Raw genomic sequence first — 17,119 nt, forward strand, 5'->3', positions numbered from 1 at the left:
CCAATATAACGCTGTCCTCGGGAGCCAAAAAATCTTACCGCGTTATAGGCGAAACCGCATTATAGCAAACTTGCTTTGATCCGCTGGAGCATGCAGCCCCGCCCCCGGAGCACCGCTTTACTGCATTATATCCGAATTCGTCTTATATCGGGTTGCGTTATATCAAGGTAGGGGCATAGTAGCAAAAGTATTCATTTGCCAGTATAAGCTGCGTCTGCCCTGGGAGAGTTTGCTGGTGTAGCCGTGCCAGCCAAACTTTTCTGGTGTGACTCTGGCCTTTGTAACGAGAGCTCTGCCTGAGGTGGGCATGCAGGATTGGGTAGCGTTTTGTTTGACATGCTAGGTGTTGAAGGATGGTCAAATAAATGTAGTTATGGGGAATGCTAAAGAGTATTTTTACCTTGAAAACCTATTGTTAGAAGTGAGGGACCAGATCCCCAGCTGATGTAAGTGGTCATGGCTCCATTGACTTCAGAAGAGTGACACTGACTTACACTAGCTAAGGAGCCAGCCCAAAATAACCAGCTGGGTAAAAATGGCGTCCAGTTTTTTGGTGGGAAGAGGATTTGCTGTGACATAGTTACTATGGCAGTTAGCCATATCTTCCTGTTAAGGCTCAGTAACCTGTAACCCCTCTTTCTCTCACCCTCTGTCTGCAGGATTTAATGCCATGGCTGCAGATGAAAGTGCTACGGAAAAGCAAGTAGGGGAACCAAAAATGACGGCAGATGGTGAAACCAATGGCTCCTGTGAGCGCAACGAAGCTGGTAGCCACCCAAACCCAACTAAAAACACTCAGGACAATACAAAAGTGAGCCAGCAGGACTCCAGTACTAAATTAAATAGGATAGCAGAGAATGGCATTTCGGAGAGAGACAATGAGACTGGGAAACAGAACCACATGAAAGCTAATGACTTCACACAGACTTCTGTAACAGGGAGCAATGGATATATTTTAACTAAGCAGATGGCGCAGGAGCAGCCCCTAAGGACTACAGGCACCTTTGCTTCTCTCACTGGCCATGCTGCGAAAACCCTCCCAGGAGGAGCAAGCAAAGGGAGAACTCTGAGCGCCTTTTCTCAGATGCAGGCCACCATGCCAGCCAAGCTCGGGGAGGGGAGTAAGGACATGGATACTAAAAAAGCCACCGCCACCAACGCTGAAGTCAAGGTCCACAGAGCACGGAAGACCATGCCTAAACCCACACTTAGCCTGGTAACGTATATGCACTGCAGTGAGTTGCTCTGCTGCTAAATGGCCTTGGGTTTGTTTTCTTTTTTTTTTTGGGGGGGGGGGGGGGCATGGGGCATAGTAGCCCTGATCTGAGCCAACCGGTGTAATTTGGAAGTGTCCGGCCAGGTCACTGATCTCTTTCTCCTACAAAGAGGCAGGGGTGATAATATGGTTTATAACTCACTGCTGCTATTAGCTTCACACCTCCTGCTCCCAGTTTGTGTTTCTAAATGTGCAACTGATCAGTTACCTCCCCCAGGCATATTTGTGTGAGTTCCGTAATTGCCTTTCAGCCTCAGCTGTGCTGCACTTTCAGCCCTTTTACTAAATCCAGGGGGTTGCTTTGGAAACAGATTCCATATAAGGCCAACTCAAAGGAACATCATGCACAACCCCGACGGAAAACTCTGGGAACTTCCCACTGTCGATGTCTGGGTTTTATTCTGTCGCACATCACTGAGTATCCTGGTACGTCACCAGATCAGTGTCCCTTTCTGCAGTTCTTATTTGTTAATTAAACTTATTCATTTATAAAATGTGCCCTTCTGAGTGACTCAGGCTATATGCCCACTACTTAATAAAACGCACAGTTCTGCCTTCTCTTAGATTTGGGGCATGGGGAACACCCACTTCCAAACAATCCCATCCTTTCCCCTTTGAGAACTGAGGTGGGCTTTGCTTTGTGCATTAAACGTTAGCAAACTCTGGCTCTATCAGATCAGCTAGGTGGGGAATGGTTTCCAGAACTGAGGCCTTTCCATTGAGAATGCTCTGCCACCAGCTCTTTGGCACTTCATGTCTAGGATCTCTTAGCTAAAGCATCCCAGCTGCCCTCCACTGCTGTAGCTGCTCATGGAGAAAGAGGCAGATTCTTCGATAGCCAGCACCCAAGTTAGAGAGAGTTTTATAAGCCAGGATTAACATTTTGAATTGCACCCAGATGCAATAGGAAGCCAGTGCAGCTGTTGAAAGACTGGTATAACGTGTTCCCTTTAGCTGCCAACATCTTATGCCCCAGACGCAGCTTCCAAATGATTCTCAAGGAGAGACACAAGTGCTATACCAGGGCAATAATCCAGTCTAGAGGTCACAAAGTTGTGGGTCCCTGGGGCGAGGTCTGGATCAGAAAGAAAAGGCCCCAGTCACCTAGCCAGAGGTAGATGGGAAAAGGTCCTGTTAGTTGCCCACACCATCTGTGACTCCGGAAGCAAAGGCACTTCAAGATAGTGCACTCTTGGACACACAACCTCACTAGGTGGGCAGAAACCACCTCTCCCAGACCTTACCCGAACTGCCTTCTTTCTTCTCTTGACTGCACTTCAGTGAGCTCCCTCTCACTCCTGTTCCCATTTCGGCTAGTGATGGGGGAATCGCTACTGCACTTCCAGGTCTGGTGAAGGCAGAACATTGAACTGCGTCTTATCCAAATAAAGCACTACAGCCAAAACTGCTTTGCCATCTCCCAGGGTGGCCTCTCATACACTTGGATTAAGCAGGTCAGCAACACAAACCCTTGTGGAACCTCACGTGAAGAGCGCGATCCCTTGGGGCAGAGGAACAGGAGGAGGCAATTTTTCTGTAAGAGATAAACATCAGGTGAGGAGAGGTTACCTCACTGCTCTTGCCTCACTTTTATTTTACTGTAAATCAGAATAATTTGTACCTGAACCCACAAGGCTGCGGGTTGGTTTTAGAAAGCTGGGGGTTTAACATTTGCAAGCAATTGCATGGCTGAATTTACGTGCACAGTTACTGTGATTGCTTGTGCACATGGCTATTTATGGTCATTTGCAATCGCAATAACGGCACAAAAATTAGGCATGCAGTTGTGCACACAGGTTTTTTAAAATCACTTCCTCAAGAACTCTCCCCATTTAGTTTTGGTCAAGAGAGAAGCAAAATACACAGTAAGACCAAGCCAATGGGTGTTGAATAATTGTCTGTCTGTGCTCAAGCTGTTGCATCTGACTTTGAGCACAGAGTTTTCTGTTTTTATCTGATCTAGTTTCTACAGACTACGAAACGTCTGCTCAATTCAGTGTTCAGGATAGTTATTGACTTTCCCTCCAATGGCTTTTGGCTACATCCAGTTCTGTGTTGAGAAGCACAGAGTCCGGACTGGTTCCCATTTTTCAGTTTCCTGGTTATCTCTCTCTCTCTCTGTCTATATGACCTTCATCACCATAATATCTCAGTGTCTTATCAGACTCCACCATCACACCTGCCTTTTCCACTTGATAAGTAAAGCACCTAAGTTGCAGGTGGCACAGCCTTAGCAATAAGTCTTTACTCTTTGGAGATCAAGCAGCAGACGAGGGAGTGGAAGACTGCAGCTTCCACATTTTCATGTTTAGAGCATTGTTTTATTCCTGCTAGATCCTTGTGTTGCCTGAGCCAAGGATAGGAAAAAATTAGGATTCCTTAGTCCGCAAATTGTAGAATCTTTTCTCCTGGCCTCTGCAGAAATTGATTGGGAAGAGAGAGTTGCTTCTTGGACTTCAGTCCCACTCAAGCAAACTTGGCATCCCCTTTCTGTGTGAATTGGGTGGTCTTTGGTAGAAACGAAACAGGTGGCGATTGGGTGTTTCTCCACCTGGGAGTCACTCTCAGAACCAGAAAAGCAGCTAGGAACCAAAACACAGCCATAGATTTCATTGCTACAGGTCTATGGTGATTTTGTTTTAAATTACTGATATTTGTAAAGCATCATCCCAGCCACTGTGTTGCACACATGTCCTTGCATCTTTTCCCCACGTGACAGTGTTTTCTTTTCTGCTTTGTCCACCTACAGCTTCATCAGGCCCATGAAAGGCTTTGCAAGAGGAGGAAATGGTCCAAAAGGAAGCTGGTTGTAGGTTTTAGACTCAAATGCTTTCAGAACGCTTCTGTTGATCCTATATTTTCTGGGTAAAGAACCCCATACTCTGCCCCACTGGCATGAAAATTTAAACCCCTTATCAAATTTAACTTCATTTTCACAACTCTAGAAGAGCCTAAGAACTTAGATAGTAAAACCCTCCTTGTATTTTATCTATTGAAATACAAAAAGCAATGTTGTCTGGTGGTTAGATCAGGGCATGGCATCAGGAGACTTAGGTTCTTTTGCTAACACTGAGGCTAGGTCTACACTAAAAAATTAAGTTGACCCAGGTACGTCACTCAGATGTGAAAAATCCACACCTGTGAGTGATGTACTTAAGTCGACCTGTCTCCCAGTGTAGATAGCACTAGGTCGACGGAAGAGTTAGTACATGACCTCAGGCAAATGACTTTCCCTCCCTGTGCCTCAGTTTCCTTTTCCATAAAGCAGGGATAATGGTGGTGTAAATCCCTTTAAGGACCCCAGACAAAAGATGCTACATCATTACAAAGTGTTGTTTGTTATATCAATGGTATATTACAGCCTGGTACCTAACTCCTTCCGTGCTCTCCTGTGTAGTCCACATGTACAGAGAGTCCTAGGGAGTTCTCACGCTTGACTAACTAAGAATAGACAATTACAAATCACCAACCAGTGAGCATCTAGGATGCATTTGCATTCTTCTATTCTCTGCAAAACTAGAACATTCAACTGTCAGAAGGTGGGGGAATCCTGATTGAAGTGATTGTCTTTCAAGTGGAACGTCCCATGAGAGCAGAAAGGATAGTCTCTCCTGAAGGAAAATGAACTGTACATAACCAAAAAAATGTAGCTAACCCAAACAGTTGTGAAGAAAAGAATGAGATCTAATTATAAATGATCGTAAGGATTTGTCTAAACTCAGAATTGCACCAGTTTAACGTAACTTAAGGGCTTGTTTACACTGGAAAATTAATGCGAAATAAGATAGGGTGTGAATTTAAAGTGCAATAGCTGTTGTTGAATAACTCCATGTCTGGGCACTCTTATTCTGCAACAAGAGTGTCCACACATGGAGTTTTTCCGAATAGCTATTCTACTTTAAGTTCACACTCTAAATGAATTCCCATTACTTTTCAAGTATAGACAGTGAAGTTAGCAACTCTGTGTAGACAAGCTCTAAATCCGTTTTTTAAACTGAAGTTAAACTGGTTCAATTTTGTGTGTGGAAGCTCTTATGCTGGTTTAAACATGGCTTGTATCTCTTTAACTTGTGTGGCAAGCTAAACCGATATAAGCCAAGTTTAAACTGATATAAGGGTGTCCACACACATGGGTCAACTTTAATCTAAAATCACATCTTTGGGCTATGTGTATACGACAGACCTTACAGCAGAACAGCTGTACCGATGCAACTGCGCCGCAGGAAGCTCTCCATGTAGCTGCTCTGTGCTGGTGGGAGAGAGCTCTTCTGCCAACATAGCGTGTACACACTACCACTTATGCCGGCGAAACTTGTCAATCAGGGAGGTGGTTTTTTCGCACCTCTGAGCAACATAAGTTTTGCCGACATAAGTGATAGTGTAGATATAGTCATAGTGTGGTAGGTGCAACTTGACATGTAGACGCGGTCTAAGAGTGCCAGTCAGAGTCTTAAATACTGTGGCTTGTCTGCTGTGGATAGTTAGCTTTGCAGTTTCCCCATCCGTACCGTTCCAGGTTAACATTCGTATGCTGGGCCACCACCAAAACCCTCTATGGCGTGTTTGAATTTCAATGAAGAAAATGGTAATTCTCTGCCAACCCTAGTGTAAATGTGTAGCTTCAATACTACAGTCCTTCATCTTTTTGGTGTAGTTTGTGATATATTTTACTGGCTTGATAGTCTGGGCTTGAATCTCATTTACACTAATTATCAGAGGTTGCTATGCAAGATGAGGCCTTGACTATAAGGTCCAGAGGCAACACATTGGTTGGAATCTTGTGGTCCTTCCATGTCCCAGCATCTGGGGAAGGAAGGGAGATGGGCTACTTACTGAATGCTGCCTCTGGACCTGGCTGCTCTGGCTTAATGGGGCTAAGCCCCTGGCTAGTTGGTTAGGTTTGCAAGCCACTGGCTAATAGAGTGTTTGAGACAGAAGTGCCTGAAGCCTTATGTTTTACTGAAAAATGTGACAGGCATCCCAGCCTGAAAGAGCTTATATGTGTAAGCTGGAGATGAGTATATTGGATGTCGGGGATGGATGGCAAGATCCTGCTGATGTGCTCTCTGAAACCGCCCTCTTGTTAAATGATTTGTGCTGCAGGATTTACCAGTGTATTGTCACTGACACCGTGATATGTTTTTGGTCTTGTTTTCTTTCCTTGCTAGTAATTTGGTTGGTAATGAAGGACCTCTTAATTGTCTGGTTCTGGGCAGAATGCTGTGGGCCATGCTTGTCCAGGGCTTAATTAGTTGCTTTGCCTCTGGAAAAATGGAGGTACTCCATCTTTGTCATTTTTAATAACTCCCCCTACTGTTCTAAGGGAGCTGCATGCCAATAACACGCACCTAATCAATCCCATTAAAGCATTCAGCTCTACAATGAATCTTTCATCTCATAAGTGTGCTCCTGTCCTGACATCAGCAGCTTTCTCATCTGCTCTCCTGAGGCGCAGAGAAAAGATCCTGTTCAGTCCTGCCTCCTCTATGTCTAGATCTGGGCATCTTCTGAAACCCATGCTAGACATCAGCGTGTCTTCCTTTGGCTCCCTGACTGCCTCCACTATGCCTTGCATGGGAGAATAAATCTGTAGCCTCTCATGTGAAGGGTAACTGATGCTCTATGGGAAAATGCATTATTTAGAACATCAACCTGTGGTTGGGTCCACGGACTACGTTAAAGGGGTCTGTGAAAGATTTAAACTGAAAACTGACGGAACAGAATTCAACTATATATGCAGGCAACAGGTTTCCTCAGAGGTCTGCACCTCACTTCCATTTGAAATTTTTTAAGGGTCCACAAATGAAAAAAGGTTGAGGAGAACTGCTTTCGAACGTGTTCTTCCACATTGCTTTTGCCTGGTGTAACTCTGTTAACTTCAGTGGATCTTGGTGCTACTCTGCACACTGCTTTCTCTTTGTGCAGTGTTAGGATAGCATGAAGGCTGCCCTAAGTTACGCCAGACAGTAATGGCTCCAAGAGACTGAATATCTGACACAGTGTGGGGATATTCTGACCACTTCTCTCTCTCTCTCTGAGGTATAAATGAGAGTAGAACCAGTCTTAGATTTTTTTTTTAGCTCCTTTATAAAAATAACAAAAAAAGAATCTCTGGGGCAAAACTCTTTCATGAGAACAATAAATAAAATTGCTGTGGATTCAATACACCTACATCATTGCTGACCTACTCCAGCTCTGTATGTACTTGTCCTCTTATCTTGTGTAGTCAGAGAACAGAGTTCAAGGCTTCAGCTATAGTGGGGGACTGGATGGATTCGTGCACTGGAAATGAGATATAGAGCTTTTAACCTCTAGGCTGCCAGTTTAATCCCATCAGAAGAGGTGTCAGCTGAATGTTGTTCTGCTCTCTGATGAACGTACAGGAAACAAGATGATTTCAGTCCAGGTTCCAGGGCTAAGGGGCTGTAGTATTGAGTACACGCAGTCAGCATTCATCTCCGTATTGGCATTTTCAGCAAATAAAGCTACTACTGACTGGGCTGTGGAAGTTGCATACCCATTTCACTTCTTTGGAGGCAGCCACTCGCTGTCAGGGTCAGGGCAAATTAGCTTATCCTATCCTATCCTATCCTGTGGATAAAAGGAGCACCTCAGACTCCAGGGTTATTTATCCTGAATCTTTCACCAGTGCTAAAGTCTCTCACTGAGGCCAGGTCTGCATTACAGGCTTCTGCGGGCATAGTTGTGTTGGTCAGGGTTGTGATGAGTTGTGATCCCGACTGGCGTAGCTGTGCAGGCAGAAGCCTCTAGTGTATGTGCACTTTGCTGTATAGCTAGTTTCCCTCGAGTATGTTTTTCCTCTGCTGCTATGGCTGTGTCTGCCAGGAGCACTTGGCTGGGATAGTATACCAGTATTCCTATGCTAGTAAAGTGACATGGCCTTAATCTCACATGCTTTCAGAATACCAAAGGGGCAACTGGAAGAAAAATCCAATACATCTGCCACACGAAGGGGAGGAATTTGGACTTTCAGGAAATGAGGTAGATTTGTGTTAGGAGTTGATGATGGTAAACTGGATGAAGGAATATTGGCTGGTAAATTAACTCACCACCAGCTTTGTCCTTGTTCCCAGGCTAATAGTTGAGAATACCTCTCTTCGTACTTTCCCAGCTTTGGATAGTATTAAACTGGATGTAACTTCTCAAGTCCTCTGCCTGGCTACCAGGAGTTGAGCCCGGGTGGAAGCCCCTCTCCCCCCCACTGCCCCTCTTAAGTCGGTGCAGGCACTCCTGGTGAGGATGCGCACCACCGACAGAAGGAAGGTCATGTGGACCTGAAAAACCGCAGTAATTACTTAACTTAAATTTGTAGTGTAGACATGCTCTCGGATGCATTCGAGGAGGTGGGTCCTTCCAGAACAGGGGTGAGGCATATTGTTGCAGATCCTGTGGTAGCCTTGCTCTTTGTACCTGCTCTGCTTGTTCTGCAATAGAAGCCTTCCCTTTCTGTGCTGTTAGCCTGATGCGTTTCTCCCCAATAGTAAATTCACTTTAGCTAAGTGTGTAGGGTTTATTTTAAAATTTTCACTAAGATGTCCCTGCTCCTAGCCATAGCTCTGAGCTGAAGTATCTATTCCTTTGTGTTAAAAAGCAAGGAAGGGAACTTTACCTGGCTCAGAGTCTCAGGTAGTGACTTCTGCAATTACAGCTGACAACACTGCATTGTATGTGACACCGTTCTGCTGCAGCAGTGCAGGGCCTGCAAGGAAGAAGCAAAGCGTGTGTCAGAAGAAACAGGAGAACCTTCTCCCAGAAGATTCCCATTTGAGAGATGCACGTGAGCAGGAGAGGAGGTCTGAATAGTGCAGACACTTGCAACTCATCTGTTTTGGCAGAGCAATTCTGGGCAAGTGCAGGGTGGCAGCTGCATGCCAGAGCATTGGCCTGGCAGTGAAGGGTGCAATTGAATAGGGTTGCTTGAGCCAGCTCTGGGACTGCTAGATCAGACTATAAGGACATTTTAGGTTGACTGTCAGAAGCTCCATGACAAGATGAGGTGGGCTGTGAAAGTATCCTCTGGAAACGTTTGTGATTGGACAGGACAGAGCACAAGAAACTGCTGTAGGGTACAATTCCACACTGGTTTCCAGGGATTGGACCAGAGGAACTAATAGAATTTATAGCAATTAGAAATGGAAAAGCTTTAAGTGGAATTGTCCATAGAACATGTATAATGATCTTGCAGAAAGCACAGTTTCATAGCGGGAATGCCTTATTTCTTCTGCCTTACTCTTCTCCATCGTCTGGCTGAGTTTGGGAAAGGGAGAGAAATTTGATCATGCTTTCAGATCTTTGCTGATCCTTGTTAACCAAATCTCTCATATCCAGGATTGTCCTCACTGGGTCTGCTAAAATCTTCTATCCAGTCAGGCCTCCCAAGAGAGAACCAGTAGCATTACTCCATTTAAATACTTTCTGTCACTTAGTATTGAGATGTGTGTCTCCAGATAGTAGGTTCAGGGAGTTCCCTACCCACTGGAGTTCCAGTAATTCAAATCTTACAAGACCAAATTCAGTTTGCATATTATTTTGCGGGATTGACATTAAAAGTTGCTATTTGCCAACAGCTGCTATGCAGCAGTATCTGAGATGCCTTATTGACTTCTCTTCTGTAATTACAGGAAAACAAAGCAAATAGCATATTTCTTTTTAATTTGTTCTTTGTGTTGGTCCTGGCAAACTCTTGCCTCCATTCTTCTGTGATCTAGTTGACAATTCTCAATGTTTTCAGTCCCTCCACCCAGATGAAGATGCATCTGACTGCAGCCCAATGCAAGGTCATACATTTTAGGGACAAAGAATATAGGCTATAGGATGGGAGACTGTATTCTGGAAAACACTGATTCTTCAAAGGATTTAGGAGCCAAGGTAGATAACCAACTGATCCAAGCTTTCAGTGTGATGCTGTGGCTAATAGGATTTACATCCTTGGATGTACAAACGGGGACTATCGAGCAGACTTATATGGCATTACTGAGACTAATATTGGAACACTTGTGTTCTGGTATTCACATTGTTAAAAGGTTGTAGAAAAATTGGAAATGGCCACTCACAAGAATGATTTGAGGTCTAGAAAATAAGCTTCTTATGTTTAATTTAATTTATCCATATAATTTATCAGAGAGGACATGAAGAGGTGACTTGATCATGCTCTGTACGTATCTACACAAGGAGAAGATTTCTGGTGATGGAGTGTTGTTTAATCTAGTAGACAGAGGCTAGATTTCTTAACAGTGAGGGTCATGAACCATTGGAACAACTTACCAAGGAACATGGTAGCTTCGTCATCACTCAGAGTCTCTAAATCAAGACTGGCTGGATTTCGAAAAGATGTGCTGTAACTCAACCAGCAGTTCTGGGCTTGATGCAGGAATCTAGGTGAAATTCGGTGGCCTGTTTCATGCAGGTCGGACTTGATGATCATAATGATCCCTTTTGGCCTTGAAATCTGTGACCAGTTTCTCATTTCCTGGCAGCAATGCTCCCTTGGCAGATTAGAGGAGTCCATCATTTCTCCCTTTTTTCTCAAGACCATGTTACTTGAAAACAGCGTCTGAGAATGGGTCCCTGATCCTAGACTGATAGGGGCTTTAAAAAGTCTTCCTTGTCTGGCTTACTTTTTCTGTTTGGGCATTTTAGCTCTCAGTCCAGAGCTCCTGTACCAGAAGCCTCCCTATCCCAAATGGAGCAGCATTGAAACATCCCAAAGCTTGTGATCTTACAACAGTGCTTTAGGATTTCTGTAGCACCTTTCATCAAAGAACCTTGGGCTTCACAGCCTTACAACCCGCTTCCCCCCTGAGGCCCATTTGGTAGCTAACCCGCTTGACGGCTGGCTTAGCAGAGGCACAGAGAAGTTTGAATGGGCCAGTATTGAGCAGAGCAAAGCCAGCATAAAATACCACTGCATCAGAATGGTCACATTCTACACCCACTCTGTTCCGGTGTAAACGAGGGCCCAAGGAGCAGGCCCTAGGAATACTGGCGCTCAATCTCTGCAGTAGCCACTAAACAAGCTTAGTCCAAGTCTTTGTTTTGTACCTCTGTGTCATGCAAAACAATTAAACGCCTTCTTTCCTCCATTCCGGGTTGTTTATTGGATAGCATTCATGGACCAGAACCTCATCGTGCTAGTTGCTGTAAAACCACAGAGGAATCCTCTTCCAGTGTTACACGCAGTGTGGTAAACCATAGTAGACTGCTTCTCTGGAAGACTGTGTTGCCTCTACCCATCCGCCCTCTCACATACGGACCTCTTTACAGATGTGTGTCAGTGAGCAGGCAGAGCTGTTGCATTAACTCCTCTCCTCCAGGGGTGACCAGAGGCCTGCGTAAATAGCATCTGCTGCTTTCCCTTCTTTACACATGCTTTGGATCAGCCTCTCTCCGCTAGACACCTTCAAAGGGAGCTGGACTCACTGAGTGGAGGAGTAGTGGGCTGCCAGAGTGCTGCGGGGATTAGGCAACGAACTGTTCGGTGGAGGACATTGGTACAGGAGGGGAAAGCGGTCGGATAAATGACTGGGTCTGTGTGCTTCTGCTTTGAATGTAGACCCCCACCTCTTCAGATAGGTTTGGGGGGAAGGAGAGTGGGTGCATGCGTGCGCTTTTTCCTTTTGAATGTAACTAGTAACCTTTGACCCGGATGCAGAGGCTCATTTTAATCTCTGTTTTCCAGCATGCAAGTAAAGACCCCAAAGAAGCAAGAGACACCAGAGATCAAAAAGAATCCAAGGAGGAAGGCAACAAAAACGTCTTGGAGTTCGGCAAGCCCCCACCGTTGCCCCCTTTCCCAGGCATTCATCAGTCACTACCTCAGAACCAGAGCTATGTGGCCACCACAAAATCTCAAACAGGTAAAAAGGACAGAGCCAAATAATAATAATAATACAAAAATCCCCTTTTATTGTGCTTGGGAAGAGACATTGTCAGGCTGAAGGGGGCTAAAAGTTGCTCTGCTGTGGCCTTGTCTCCACTGTCTTTTGCCCCTAGAGTTCCCCTCTTTTGCTAGCCCCAGTGGAAGTCCCAGTGTGGATCAGACCCAGGCAGTTGTCATTGTATTAACCACCGTGTTGCTGTGACCTGCTCTGAGGTTTGTGTGTTAAAACGCTAGCAGCCTGCCTTTGCTAGCACAAGTGGAACAACAGTGATGGGGAATTTGAGGGGCGGGGTAGGGAGGCTAGCATAGACACCGCCTGTACCTTTGGGCCCCACCTGCATTACAAATATGTATTTAATCAAAAATATGACCAAATATCACTTATTCTGGGCAATGTAGGCAGAACAAAACTATTTTATGTTAAAAGCATGTTAGAGAGCCATGGTTTTTCTCTAGTTCGATATGGAGGAGGCTATCCTTGCCCCTTTATGCGCCAGCCCCTTTAAGAGAAACATAAGGGCTTGAGCAGAGTAAATGAGGTCCTAAAAGCAGTATATCCCCCTGGAGGAGAGTTTCCTCCAGTGCAGGCATTGCAGATGAAAGCAGTAGAGCTGCCCTCCCAGGACCCGTTTGGAACCCCAGCGTAAGGAGCGTGTTGGGGGCAGGAATGCAGTCCACAACACTAGAGATTCTGGGCAGGGCTGCAGCCCATCAGGTGTCTGAGTCATTCTGGGGGCCTCCCCGGTCACCAGGGGAACCCCAGTATTGGGAGGACATAAAGGTAGCTTAAAGCTGCTTTTGTGCCTCTTCCCAGGGCTACAAGTTCTGTGCTCTGCTCCTTAGAGGTACAGCACTGAATCTCACCACCTAGGGTGAGACATGGTTCTCTTACATAGTTGTACCATATGTTTTTATGCCTGCACTTGGGAGAATAAACCATGTTATAACGTGACTTGGCCACAGTGTGTTGATTTTGAAAGGGTAGGTGGGGCCTAAAAAGACTAAATTAAACCAAGCTGGAAAAAAGTATTTGATAGTGGCCTGTTTAGAGCCAGAATGTGCTCTGTTGCTCCCAGTATTAAACTCAATTCATTTGGTTGATTTCAGTGGGGTTACTCCCCATTTACACCAATGTTTGAGAGCAGGATCTGGCCCAGAGTGCTTATCTAGTTGTCTTATCAGTTTTACATTTAGGGTGAAGATTTTCAGGTGCTCCCAAGTCACTTTTGATGCACAAGTCCCATTTACTTTTTGCAACGATTTGTGCTTCTAAATCACTTTGATGCTTTTGGAAATCCCATCCTTATTCTTCTTCTACAGCTGCCAGTTTGTACCACTTGCAGATTTGTGGAACTTACTGTTAGAGGGGTATGTTGTGGCACAGGTCAGAGTGAAGTTTCAGGGCCTGATCCCAAAGAACCAGAGCACCTAAGATAGACAATTAGCACTCCTTTGACACCCCAAATTCCCATCGACTCCTCTTGGGGTTTGGACTGAGCAAGACTGGCAGGACTTGTAAGGATAACGCTATTTGCCTCCTACACCACGGACCATGTGCTAACCTGCAGCCTTTGGACAGCTCAGGCGTAGTCCTGCAGTCCTTGTTGAAGCTGTCTCCCCATTCAAGGGAATTCTGTGTAACTAACATGGGGAGGACTCTGCTGGGTAGTGTTTACGGAGGGATGCAATAGAAGCCAGGTGGAGTTTTAGAAGGGGAGAGATCAAGAGTTTGAGAATGGAATGGGTGAGTGAAAATCCCCAGTGTGAACTAGTATCTTGAACCTCGGTGTTCAGATATTGACAGTCTGTTGTAGCTTTGGTGTTCTGCTTCACTGAGAATGTAGAGGGCAGGGCACCTGTGCCTTCCATCACAATCTCCAGCTTCCCTTGGGTGCTGAAGGCAGTCATGGGCAGACCTTTCATTTACTCACTTACACTCTAGAGTGAAGCTGTTTACAATGTGCAGATGTGTAGCCCTTCAGTTGTCACATGGGATATGGATACACTGAAGGCTTTCTTTGGGATTGCTATAGCTGCTAGTACACAATTTCATAGGATTCTGACGGTAGTTTACTACTGGTTTTTGCTTATTATGAAGTGTAGCTTTGTAGTAACAATAACTTGTATTAACACATCTCTTTTAAAGAGAAGCCTCTTTAACATCCTTTAAGTGAAATTGTTAAAAGTAAAATGAGATGCAAGGGAATGTTCTAAAGGAACTGAGAGTTCACAACAAGAGAGCAATAATGTTGACTCCCAAGATAGCCATTCCCTGGGCTTACATTATTCTTCAAAGAGCCGGAACCAAATCTGCATGTGATGTGTATTCTCCGTGAGACACTGAGGTGTGATCTCGGATTTGTCTAGAGGGCTGAAGGGAGGCTAACAAAATTAAGGATTGAATAGAGGCATTTAAGGAAGAGAACTGACACTTTGGTGCAAGTTTTAAAGTGAAGTTAAATAACAGCCATCTCTGTCTTCAATATCTCTGCCCCCTGTGTGTTCTTAAGTTGTTCTTGATAACTTTCCTGGTTAAAACATACGTTATTACACCTCTAGGCTCTGAGAGTGAGCTGGATTCTCTTCTGCCTCCTGCATCATCAGCAGAACTGCCCGCTGAGTTCTGAGGGGGAGACTCTGTGGTGATGTAAAGAGCAGAAAGAATTGGGAGCAGGGCAGGGGAATGTCAGAACGTAGGTAGAGTTGCTGCTTTGACAGAAACACATGTGTGCATGCACACAAACTCTTTTGGTTGACCTGTAAGTGGAGCAGTGGGTTCCAGAAGCCCTTCTGTTTGTTCTCTGTGTTGCTTTTCTGCCCGTAATCTCATTTTTAAAGCACTCAAATGACATTCTTCTGCTTTCCACGCTTTCTCCTTCCCATCCTGAATCTGCTTTGCGTTTTATTCCCCCCCGCCAGCTGCTGCAGTATCCCGGAAGAAAAAGCGGAGAATGGGAACCTATAGCCTGGTTCCCAAGAAAAAGACCAAAGTGTTAAAACAGAGAACGATGATTGAGATGTTTAAGAGCATAACTCATTCCACTGCGGGTGCCAAGGTAAGGTCTGAGCCAGACCTGCTACTTAACTTGCTTGTTGGGGGAATAAAGTGTTTGACTCTTTCATCCATGTGTATTTTGCACTGGGAGACCAGCTCCACGTGCAGACTTGCAACTATGGCAGCTCATTGGAGATCTGTAATTCATTCTTTACAGCTGCATTCTCACTGTAAACCATTTCCTACCCTTCTAAGGCTAGTGGTTGGGAATGTTCTGCAAATGGGCAGTTACAGGGAGTCTTCTCAGGTGCCATGTGTCAAGAGACCTTGAACAAATGAAAACAACCCCTTTCTGATTTTTTTTGTTGCTTCCCCTTTCTCTGTGATTTTCTTGGAACCGGGGATTTCTCAAGGCGACGCTGACAAATGTTTCTGCCTTGGAGCCCTCAGGAGAGTCATCCCTCGTGTTAGTGCTTGAGGTTGCAAGAGGAAAAAGGCAGGTGATTTTAAAAGGTGGGATTCGGAGTTGGCCTAACTGTGCTCCCACTGCAGTTCATACAAGGGGAGTTTCACCATTAAATTCAGTGAGAGCTGAAAATCCCAATCTGGGTGTTAGAACTTCTTTTCCTTTCAGAGGAACCCTCCCTGGGTCCTTGAGATGACACAGTGGAACTGTCCCTTTGTGAAATAAATTAGATGCTTTCAGTTAACTGGTCAATCTTTACTCATGATTACACCTAGTAAGCATCAGGGCTGACCAGCAACCCTGCCATTAACGCTCTGTACTGCCACAGGATCCCAGCATTACTCCCGTTGGCATCTCGTCCTCCAGGTTGATGGAGCTAGGTTGCTTGTGGCAAAATCTCTATCCAGATCCATTAGCAGCCATACTGGGTTCTGAGGAAAAGCTTGTCTTGTACTCAATCCACAGCAGGTGTCCTGGTACAAAGAAGATGATGTGAATCTGTGGTTAGATGCAATGGGCCAGTAGCGTGAGTTGCTGTGGCCTTCCTGGTTTATGTACTTGGGTATGTTTCAGGGTGAAAAGGACCTAATTGAAATCAGCCCTCACATGAATGGGGAGAGTATAGAGGTGGACTCTGAAGAGGAAGACTCTGACGACCTGGAAGAGGAAGATGAACATGGAGCTGAACAGTCCGCTGCATTTCCCGCAGAGGACAACAGGACGTCTAAGGAGGGCTCATCTGATGCCGACAATGCCAGAAAGGTATTTGGATGCCTTTCGAGTGACTGTGAAAGAGTTGAAAAGGGATTTTTGTACATGGGGACAGGGCAGAGTAAGAGAGGAACCAAAGTTCACAGCATGACGTGAGGACGTTTCTAGGACTTAGCACTTGAGGTGGCAGAGAACAGGGCTATGGAAGCAAAGGCCCCTGGTGACCTGTTACTTCTCCTTGCCTGCTGTAGGAATTTTGAAATTGGGGCATTGCCATACAGGATTGTTTAGTCTCATAGCCTGTCTCGGGACAGTGACCAGAACCAGAGGCTTGAGGGATAGAAGCAGAAACCCCATGGCAGACAGTCATAAAATTAACTTATCAAAGAACAAGTTTCTTCCTAATCCTCTTCAGTTATAGGCTGTTTTACATCCTGAAGCATGAAGGTTTATATTTGAAGCAGTAAAAATCAGATGCATCAAACATTGCCATATCTGTTCATATCACCGCTCCTGAGTGGCTGGATCTTTATATATTAGTAGGAGCCAAACAGATGGCGAAGACATGAAGCTGGCCCTGCTTCTGGGAATCCAAAAAGGTTATGATCCTCACGCTGGGTAGCAAAGTTTTTCCTTGTGCTGGAAGTGGAGCTTCCAATCCTGCCCCAGTACATGTGCCCCTGCTGTGAGTTAACAGATGAGGGGTTCTTACTTTGGGAAGTGAATTCTGTTAGTTCCCGTTCTGGCTAGAGCATGGATGGTAGTTGGTGA

At 45.2% G+C, this 17,119-nt stretch overlaps 1 protein-coding gene across 17 annotated transcripts in view; it reads left to right on the forward strand.

The window, feature by feature from the left end:
- Positions 1-17,119, forward strand: part of EHMT1 (euchromatic histone lysine methyltransferase 1) — a 163,719-nt gene that overhangs the window by 93,214 nt on the left and 53,386 nt on the right. For all 17 annotated transcript variants that reach the window (XM_075060610.1, XM_075060617.1, XM_032765224.2 and 14 more), the window contains 4 exons: positions 660-1,216; positions 11,976-12,153; positions 15,096-15,232; positions 16,211-16,399. In XM_075060610.1, the coding sequence (XP_074916711.1) occupies positions 660-1,216; positions 11,976-12,153; positions 15,096-15,232; positions 16,211-16,399 (1,061 nt within the window). The remainder of the gene's footprint in view (positions 1-659; positions 1,217-11,975; positions 12,154-15,095; positions 15,233-16,210; positions 16,400-17,119) is intronic.

This window comes from Chelonoidis abingdonii, chromosome 24 (genome assembly GCF_003597395.2).
Source record: "Chelonoidis abingdonii isolate Lonesome George chromosome 24, CheloAbing_2.0, whole genome shotgun sequence".
Taxonomy (NCBI): domain Eukaryota; kingdom Metazoa; phylum Chordata; order Testudines; family Testudinidae; genus Chelonoidis; species Chelonoidis abingdonii.